General features: G+C 41.1%; 1 protein-coding gene across 1 annotated transcript in view; it reads left to right on the top strand.

Moving 5' to 3' along the window:
- The first annotated feature begins 2,309 nt into the window (after positions 1-2,309).
- VAT1 (vesicle amine transport 1) overlaps positions 2,310-10,612 on the top strand; it is a 27,256-nt gene continuing 18,953 nt past the window's right edge. Inside the window, exon 1 of the mRNA XM_015814195.2 lies at positions 2,310-2,756. Coding sequence (XP_015669681.1) covers positions 2,310-2,756 — 447 coding nt within the window. The remainder of the gene's footprint in view (positions 2,757-10,612) is intronic.

Genomic DNA, 10,612 nt, shown 5'->3' with positions numbered 1-10,612 from the left:
AACAAATCAGCTATCAAAAGACGCATACCATGTTTCCCTGGAAGTAAGACCTACCACGAAAATAAGCCTATCTTGATTTTTGGGGGATGGGCCTAATATAAGCCCTATCCCAAAAATAAGCCCTAATTCTGGGGTGAGGCACATGCCTAAAAATCAAGCTAGGGCACAGGTGGGAGGATGGAGCTGCCCCACGGGCCCCTCACCCACCTACCTTAGGACCACCTGGCAGCCAGGTCTTCCATGCCCTGACAACTGTTGCGCTGCTGCCTGAGTTCTTCTGCGGCCGCTTGCAGCTGCACACCACATGGTGCATCATGCTGCTGCTGCAATTCACAGCACGAAACTCATCATGCTGCTGCTGATGTTTGCACCGCGAGGCTTGTCAAATTGATCACGCCGTTCCTGCCGATCGCAGCATGAGGCTTGTTGCACTGATCCTGCTGTTGCCACCACTTGCAGGAGGCCACGCAGCTCGTTGAACCAATTGTGGTGCAAACCTGATAAGCCTTGCAATGTGAGCAGTGGCAGCAGCGCAATGCACCACATGGTGTGCGGCCACAAGCAGCCGCAGAAGAACTCGGGCAGCGGCATGACAGGTGTTGGGGCTTGGGAGGCCTGGTTGTGATGGTCCTAAGGCAGGGCTTTTTTTCTCATAGAACGCCCAGAACGGAGTTCCGGCACCTTTTTTGGATGGAACCTTGTAGGGTAGGCAAGGCAGGTTGTATGACGTGTGTGAGTTCCGGCACCTTTTTTTTTTTTTTTTTAGAAAAAAAGCACTGTCCTAAGGTAAGACATCCCCCGAAAATAAAACCTGGTACCTCTTTTGGACACACAAAAAAAAAATATATAAGACCGGGTCTTATTTTCGGGGAAACACAATAGACATTAACAACATCTATAGACCATGCAAAAGAGACAATCAACTCTTGAGAGAAAAATCTTCATCAGGGTCCAGTCCAAGCTGGGAATAAACAAAATGGAGACTGCTTTAGAAAGAAGGTTGTAGTTTATTGAAGAGGAGAGCCAGACAGGAAGATGGCTCTGGGAAAACTGATCACATGTAACAGGGAGTGGTGGATTTTTATACTTTCTGGGGCTCTTGAGGTTGTTTCCTGTTCCTGTTTGAGGCTTTGTATTTCCTGTGTCATGTACTTTGACCTGAGTCTGAATGTGCCCTTTTGGCATTGGTTAATCCTATTATGTCCTGTCTTAGACTTTGGGTGGGGTATGTAGATTTTAGGGGTCTTTGTCTTCCTAACCTCTTCAGTTTCTAGCTGGAAGGCTCCAACCTTTCTGAAAGGATTATTGAATTTGCATTTCTAAAAGCTGGCTACTGCCTAGGGCTGGGCTGATTTCTGGGGGCTTGTTTTTGTCTTTTTTTAAAAGATCTTCTCCATTATTCCTTTGGGAAAATATATTCTGCCTTTTTAATATTTCCCAAAATATTTCTTTCTCTGGATTCTTCACACACAACCATCCCAAAAGAGGAAAAGACTCCAGCACCTCTCCACCCAGCAATTAGCACTCAGATCAGCATAGATTAGTTCCAAGGTGAACTTCAGACCAGCAGTCAAGTAAGCAATACAATCAAGAAACTGCCAAAGAGCCATTAGCAAACAGCCCAACCAAAGAATCCCTAAGACGGCCCTCACCCACCCAGACAGGCAAGACACCAGATTATAAACTGACAGCAAACAGCCCTCCTTACTAGCATTGATGATGTTACCTAGTTAGGATAATGAAATGTCTGCAAGAAAACAAGCAAGCTCAGAGAGGATGCTATGCATGCTTCCTTGGGAGAATAAACTGAGCTCAGAAGAAATGCATAAAGGAGGGTTGCCATTTTATGCGTATTTGCTTAGAAGTTAGACTCATTCAACACGAAGGGTCTCGTTCCAAAAACATACGCATTAAATCTGGTTGTACAAATGCGATGCTATGTGCGATTTTACTTGGGAATAACTCTAATATGCTCAGGGGGACTATAGAAAAAACAAGCATGTGCTTCACTTTGTTTCTGCTGGGCACACCCAGCCGTACTCTATTCTCCGCCTCTCTTCTTGAACAAGGAGAGAATGGGCGTATTGGATCGACTGACGAAAAGTCAGGCGGGCAGGTCTTTCTAGGTGGAGCCATCTAGTCTGCTTTCCATTCCGCGTTTTTCAACTCAGCATACTATAAGTTAGATCCAGCTCCGGGTTTTGCAGGCGGCCTACAGCTGTTTAGCGCATCTGGTCAGCCGCGCCTTCTCCTTCTCCTCCTCTTCCTAGTGTAGGCACACCACAGCTGCTAGTACTCAAGAAGGTGCCATGTCCGGGGAAGAAGCTATCGGGGATGATGCAGGAGTCCCTCAAACGAGCACTGCTGCTCCTCCCGCAGACCAGCAGCGGAACGAAGAAGCAGTGGCCCAGGCAACAGCGACTGACGGGGAGGGAAAGGCTGCTGGAGAGACGTCGGAGGAGGCGCCTGCCGTTTCTACCAGTACCGCTGCTGCTGGACGCCAATACAGGGCATTGGTGCTCACCGGCTTTGGTGGTTACGAGAAGGTGAAGGTGCAGATTCGGCAGCTGCCTCAAGCGGAACCCAGTCCGGGCGCTGGCCAAGTCTGCGTGCAGGTCCGGGCCTGCGGGCTCAACTTTGCTGACCTGCTGGCTCGCCAAGGACTCTACGAGAGGCTTCCCTCGCCGCCCGTTAGCCCTGGCATGGAGGCGGCGGGAATCGTCCTGGCCGTGGGCGAGGGCGTCTCCAGCCCAAAGGTGGGTAAAGAGCTTTCGGCGGCACAACGGACGGAGGCCACCACGCCATGGCCAGCCCGTCTGGAGGATTCAGATGCGGGGAGTGGCTGGCAGCATTTTTTGCTCCGCGGCGGCGAATAACGGGCTGCCCATCGTAATCGGAAGTGACTGGGAGGCAGAAAAATGGATGGTGGGCGTAGCTGCTATCCCGATATTTGGGTGCAAGAAAATGGGTGGGGTACTTCGAGGTGGTCGGGAAAAGGCCTGTACTATTTGGAAGACGCAGACTTGAGGGTCTAACGAGGGGGAGGGGGAGGGGGAGGCACAAATCCTAAATGTGAGTTGCGAAGAAAAAAAATGCATGAAGCTGGCTAAAGGTCCTACCCTGTGGATCAAGACGTGGAGCGAGGGATAAAAGTATCTTTTCCCTGTAACTGGCAGAAAAGTGGGTGTGGACCTGCTTGCTAAGACCATGAGATGTCTTGGCTTTCTCTGTGCTAAGATAGTGCCATCCAGAAGTGAGGGAACAGATTCAGAAGAGCGAATTCTAGGACCTCTCCCCTTAAAGGCTGGGGAGTGGACAGTGGCTATTATGAGACGCAGGACTTTAGATATTTTTGCAACCATTGATGATCACCAGGACACTTTGCTCTCTCAAGGGGATGGGGTTTTGTCCTGGCTTTCCTTGGCCTCAAGCTTAGTCCTTTGAAGGTGCTTGGGGCCCCTAGGGGTGTTGAGTAGAGAAGACTTACCTCATTCCTCATCTCAGCCACTGAATTGAAGGTGGGTGGGGCTTATCCTAAAAAGGGATTCAGAAGCCTTTTGAAATACAAATCCAGTTGAAGCCCTGCTGCAACAGTGACTTTTTGCCCAACCCACTTCCAAGCTCTCAGCCTTGCCCCAAAGCGGGGGGGGGGGGATGTAGTGAGTGGAGCTGGGGATCCTTGACTTAAGAGATCCCTTCTCAGCCTGGTTAGGGAACAGGAAACTGTCTGCCGGTGGTGTCAGGATGCAGGTTTTCACATTCCTTATTTGTAGAATTTTGTATGTCAAGCATTCATGATAAATATCTTTTCCTTCTTGGTCTTCTCATAAGCTTATATGGTATAGTGATGCTTTCTTCCCAAGAGTTTAATCTCTGAATTGTTTTTCAGTGCCTCCATTCAACCTTGAAATACATGGAAATATTTACACACACATTCACTCACTAGAGTTTGGGTAGAGTATTTCACTCTGGGAGGTCTCCCTTATCACTCTGGGAGGAATTCGAGAATGACAATTTTGTCTACATCTTCTACATCTGCTTTCCCCCTTTCTTTTGGGGGTATCCCCAGTTATTAAGCTGAAGCTTAATGTGCTTTCACTGTACTCCTTATCTAAGTTCATAAATCATGTGCTATAAAACAAGCCGGAAGCATATCTAATCTATGCTTTAAAACGGGGATGGGTAGAATAAAGAAAACTGGACTTGGCTCCTATTTCTGCTTTAGCCCAAGGGCAATTCCAAAGATTCTACGTTTTCTTTTAAGCCACTGACTAATTAAATAAGATGGTGTGCCGGTGGGAAATCTCTGTTCTGTGGCCTGTCTTCTTAGTCATTTTTGCCTATAACAACCCTCTGATGAGTCTGGATATCCCAATAAATAATGTCTGGAGAGGAATATTACTCTGATAGGTACAAGGTCAATTGTGGACTAGTGTTCTCATCTAATTGCTATATTTTCATCTTGGGCAAATGTAGATCATGCCTGAGAAATTTTACAACCCTTCTACCTTCCTCCTATCAATGTTTCAAAAGATATCCCTGTATGTCTCTTTAAACACAAATCTATTTCCTTTAACTTGATTTTCTAAACAGTTTGATTTACATGTTAAGAACATGGCAATGCATGCATTTATTGGTATAGATTTGTTCCCAGGCAGAGTCAAATAAACTAAAATCAGATGTAGTTTTGAAAATCTAAGTCTGCTTTTCTTTGCAAATCAGTGTTAGTAAAATTTAATGATTGCTTTACACTGATGATGTACAGAATCATCAACAGACAGTGTTTAAGAAGGACTGGATTTCATGAGGATTTTTATCACCTACAGGAAGACATTTCATGAGCAGCTATTTTCTTTGCAGTTAACTAAGACCTGTCATCAATCTTACCCTTGAAATAGGAAAACTATTTTGGTGGTTTCTCTTCAGAACTTGAAAAGCTTCAATCTCTCTCACAACTATTTAACTGACAGGGATTCTACACAGTCTCCAAAGGTCCTCTCTCATGCTACTATTCTCTACTGAGCAGGATATTAAGGGAGATTTGTACAGTAAGAAGAAGATGTGGCATTTCAGCCTATTTGGTAGAACAAGACTGACACAAAACAAAGGTTGGACATACCAATATGACACTCCTAGATATGTTACAAACTATCTACTAATGATATTGCTGATTGGGACTAAAATTTATAATTGGATATACTGTATCTGGAAGTGCCAGTTTGGGAAATTTGTAAAGAGTTTGATCTTGTATTTAAAAAATAGCAAGATTTTAAAATTTTGTTTCACTTATAAGAGAAGGGAACAATCCCATGGAATATTAAATTAAATTGGATCAGAACATTAAAATATTAATGAAGCTGACTTGACTGGAGTGGCAACTTGTAATGGTGTGAAGGGCACAACTCAGCCTAACAACCTGTTCAAAGGCTATAGGGATTTTTTCTGGTAATGGGATGGTATTGCAACGAAAAAATTCAGATTCTTTTTCATGGCTTTGGAGAGTGATAGAACAGCAACAGGAAAATACCTCTCATTTCTGCCTTTCACCACCTCTATACTCTCCAAAATGGTCTAAAATATATTACTAATATTAATCCATTTTGCTGTGATGTTAGTGTGTGTGCGTGTTCTTCTAAATTAGAACTGAGGGTGTAGTTAAGGATGGAGAAGGGAGTATTTTACCTTTCAGGGGCTTCATATTTCCATTACAACTCTCTTTTCAAAAGAAAATAAAGAAAAATTCCTTAATGATTTTTGCTGCCAAATTTCATATAGTACGTTCTGAAATCTTTGGCAACCTAATTTATTTCCTAGACATATGTGTTTTTGTATGTATGTAGACATCATGAAATTAAGGTAACTAGAAACTTTTCAGTCAAAGTATTAGTTGCGTCAGTCAAAGTATTAGTTGCGTCAAATTAACGTTAAATGCATCCAATTAAATGCATCCTGTTAAATGCAGGACCAGTCTTTATCCTGCTGCCTTTTTGTTATGTGGGATTTCAGGTTTGCATCCTCCAAACCATGCCTATCTACAAGGCTACGGAGCTCTACATTCAAACACAGAGAGTTTATTGGAGTATGTAGGAAGAGTCACATAGTACATCAATTTATGAAAGCAATCATATCTTTTTCTGGAATCATACAACCACCTCCGTAACCCCTCATTGCAGCACAACCGCAAAAGGAAAACTGTGGCAAGTTTAAGCAGCTGCTAACAGGCAATATGTGCACTATGTATGCTTTGAAGCACTTTTCCCCCTTCTGATCTAAAGTGCTGCATAATCCTAATGTTAATCTTATCATCTCAGATACGCTACAAAATAGTCTGTATATTTGGATGGATTGTCCAGTGAAGAAGACACTTTTCAGAAAGCTCTGAGCTTAATAGTTTTCAGTGGGTTGTTTTATAGGTTCCCTCTCTTATATGCCTAATTTTTACTACACGTTGTTCTTATCACGCATATAGTAAATAACATCTGGGGGATAGTTTAGATTTAATCTAGTCTAAATCACCATTTGACTCTGGAAATGAGGATGAATGGAACAGATTTGGGTCTTTGAGTTCCTCCTTTCCTTCATCCTTGGCATGATTGTGAAGAGGAAATTATAAACTTCTAATTTAGATTGGTGAAATTGGGTGGCCTAAAAGTAGCAAATGAGGTCAGTATAACTATACTTGGTGAAAGCAAAAAGGTAAAGGTTTCCTATAACTCGTGTCCAACTCTAGGGCACAGAGCTCCTCTCTGTTTCTTGGCTGAGGGAGCCAGCATTATCCGAAGATGACTTCATGTGGCCAGCATGACCGTACACAAAAGGTGCATGGAGCCCTGTTATCTTCCCACCAGTGGTACCTATTAATCCACTTGCATTTGCATGCTTTCAAACTGCCAGGTGGGAAGTTATATTGAAAGCAAATGTAACTATAATTTACTGAGTTCTTAACAGAGTTTATTTTTTATAAAGGGGTAAAGGCTACTCCTCACAGCCATGTTTAATTATTTATTAAATTTATTGGCAGCCCATTTTATCACAGACAGTGGTAAGATGGGTGGCCAATAAGATACCACTGCATCTTAACATGCCATCCCCTAGTCTAGATCTTCTGGTTCTCATGCGGGACAAGTTAAGGACAAATGATTGATGGAAGCAACTGGCTGTGATGCATCACTAACCTGCAGGAAAAACAACCTTGGCATGTTCACAGCATCCTGTGGTGATGACATGGTCTGGTGGTCAAGGATTATTTATGTGGGCAGCCTTGTGTCAGAAGAAAATACAAAGCCAAGATTAGCTGAAGATGAATTTAGGCCCATCCCTGTGTTGAAGTGGGACAAGACAAAAGCAATGGTATGTAGACATATTTTTAAAAAATGTTTAGTGGTGTACCTTCATGCTGCAGTTGAAAGAATGTGAGAATAAGCCCCCAGTGCAGAGCTGCCATAGGCTGCAAAACTCTAGATGAGTGGTAGGTGGCAGCAAAGAGATACAGAAAACTCTAGTTTTACCATTCAAGGATCAACCTATTTTCAAAGCACCAATGGATGGAAACTAATCAAGGAGACTTCCAGACTAGAACTAAGGAGAAATTTCCTAACAGTGAGAACAATTAACCAGTGGAATGGCTTGTCTTCAGATGTTGTGGGTGTTCTGCCATTCGTGGCTTTTAAAAAGAGGCTGGACAGCCACTTGTCTGAAATGGTAAATTTTCCTGCTTGAGAACGCGGCTGGATTACAAAATCTCGAAGGTCCCTCTCAACTCTGTTATTCTGTTCTGTTAGCCTACATCCCAGATAATCTGTTCCTAATACCAAACTTGTATTTTAGTTTTTAAAAAATGAGTATAAAAGAACCCATCTAAAAATATGATGGAGAACTGTAATGGAGCAGAGACAGAAGGTTTTTTTACATGGTAAGCCAAACCATATACAGTATTTTTGAGTTTAGTATAAATAATTTTTCCCTTAGGAAAATTAGATAATACACAACACTGAAATTGATTTGAGATTCTGTAGTAAATATATCACAGAAATAATTGTTTCTGATATTCCTCGATCATCGATCTGCTGCTTGCTGTGATGATAAAGGAGATTAGAAAAAGGATAACATAGGAGCCTGAGGGTTCCCTAAATGCATCTTTGTTATTTGAGTGTAGCAAGGTCTTTTGAGAATTAAATTGATATATTTGCTGTTATGAGGTATGGAAAGAAATGCTAAACTACATTTAGCGTTGACAGTGAGCAATGGACTTTGCCACAGCCTGCAGATGCAGAATAAGCTAATGCTAACAATGGTTAATCAATGTTTTCCCAATTAGCTGAGTTTTATGGACTTGCACAATGCACCAATTGGATTTGCACACATCCCTGTGTTAGTTGGCTATTTTGTAGCTTGAGGTTTGCAGGCAGGTTGGATGGCCCAGAGGCCCACAGCAAAACATGGCCATCAATGATGTGCAAATCCTCCCTTTCTGGTGACACTTGCAGTGGCTGGCCAGATCTTATTTTCAGTTTTTCTTTTCTATATGGAATAAAAGTACACTTGTTCTTGATCTGATTCATATGGGAGACACTAGGCTAATTCTTTTATGGGCATCTTATTTTCCAAATGGACAACACCCATCTCAGCTGCTCTTTGTGAGAAAGAAACCAGATTAGTAAGCACTGGGGAATGGCTTACCACTATTTCTCCTTTATTTCTAGAGGCCAGGAGGAAAGGTAATTATTGGTTAATTGCACTAGCTGTCACACACAGGCTGAATCATGGCTAAAAGAAATTAAGATTTCAGAAGGCTCTACAGTTTTAACAACTATCTTTCAGATTTAGCTGATATGACAAGGCAAGCCGTAAACTGACTTAGCATATTGTAAGAATGTATCCTAAAATGCTTTAAGATAAAGGTCTCCTGGCATTACCAATCTCTGGCTATTTGAAATGAATTTTACATGGCAATGTTAGATATCCTAAATTATTATTCTATAATTAGAAGAAAGGTGGAAAAAATGATGGCCACATGTAAGAAAGTGACAAGCACAAGGCCATGTTGTCTAGAGTCTAAACCACCTATAAAATGTCATGACTGAGGCAAGGGCAATTGCACAATGAAATCCTCATCTGGATAGATGCAATAATAACTGGAATGCAATCCAACTGTAATACATGTGTTGCATTTTGGATTCTTGCAGAAGGAAGGAAAAGTCTTGGCCAAATTGTCTGGAATATTAATAAGCTTGACAATCGTTATTTCTACAACAGACAATATTTTTTGCTACATAGAATAAATGGGCATCATGCTGGGAAAACAGGCAGCAGATCTCAGACAAAGCTCCCTGGCATTTAGTAATTATTTCTGCCTCCTTACTTTTTAAAGGGAATAGGGCATTGTCCTAATCTGGTCTGCAGAGGAAGAAGGATGGACAGATTCATTTTGGTGTACGTTTTATTGTCTTCTCTGTGCTTGCAGTCACTAATCACATTCAAGTAGGCCTTGCAACAAAACACTGCAATATAGAAATAGCTTGTTCAAATTTTCAGCCAATTTGTTTCCTTCCCCATCCCTTGATTTTCCTTTTCTCTCTTATCCCAATTAGTCCTTGACACTGAATTTTGATATTTTATTCTTTCAGCAATATATTCTCCCAGAACTTCTGATTCTTCCTTTTCATGTAAATCTGGCTGTCAAGACCAGTCCTAGAAACTGATATTGTTTTATTATGTTAAAGTTAGGTTGGAAATATTTTGAAAGAAATCTAGGAGATCTGAAAATTCTTAAAGAGATAAATTTTTCCAAGACATACTAAATCCATTTTTTGAATCTGCTTTTATGGCTCATAAGTCTTTAAAATTTATAGATTTACAAATTTATAAGGCAAGTGGCAAATTGTTAAGAGAAAAAAGCCATAAGTCTACTAGTGTATTTACAGGAAATAATTCAGATACTGCTTCCTAAATAATTACATTAAAACTAGAGATAATAAAGGAAATACTAGGTATGTTTCTGTAGTAGGAAATGCTTTTCACAAGTTGTATTGTATTTTCGTTTTCCATACTGGGGAAAAAACAGCATGTAAATAATGTTTTGAACTCTCATTAAAATGAATGCAGAAATTCTTTTAAAATTGTTTTAAAAGAAATAGATGAACAGGAAAGGAAATCTTGGGATTGTTCTGCATTCTTCAGCAATAAAGAGCTGTAGAAAAGTGCCCCATCAACCAAAGGAAACAACTGAATAATGACTGATATTCTGTTCTAGACAGGAAACTTGCTCAATTTCAGTCTGGAACAGATAGATAACTCAGAGGAACAAACAGGAAATATTGCTTTATTCTGGGAATCCTAAACAATGACTTACAGTTTGTAGAGGTGCATCCAAAATAGGTTTCAGCAATCTGATTGTCCCACAGGTAAATTGACATTATTATTATTATTATTATTATTATTATTATTATTATTATTATTATTATTATTATTATTATTATTATTATTATTATTATTATTATTATTATTTAACTTATATGCCGCCCTTCTCCCCATGGGACTCAGGGCGGCTCACAGCATGTTAAAACAATATAAAACATTTCCCCTATAAAAGCCAATTAAAAACCAAATATTT

The sequence above is a fragment of the Protobothrops mucrosquamatus genome, unplaced genomic scaffold, assembly GCF_001527695.2.
Source record: "Protobothrops mucrosquamatus isolate PMUCROS unplaced genomic scaffold, P.Mucros_1.0 scaffold227, whole genome shotgun sequence".
NCBI lineage: Eukaryota > Metazoa > Chordata > Lepidosauria > Squamata > Viperidae > Protobothrops > Protobothrops mucrosquamatus.
The sequence above is the reverse complement of the archived record's forward strand: the minus strand, read 5'-3'. Positions and strand labels throughout refer to the sequence as shown.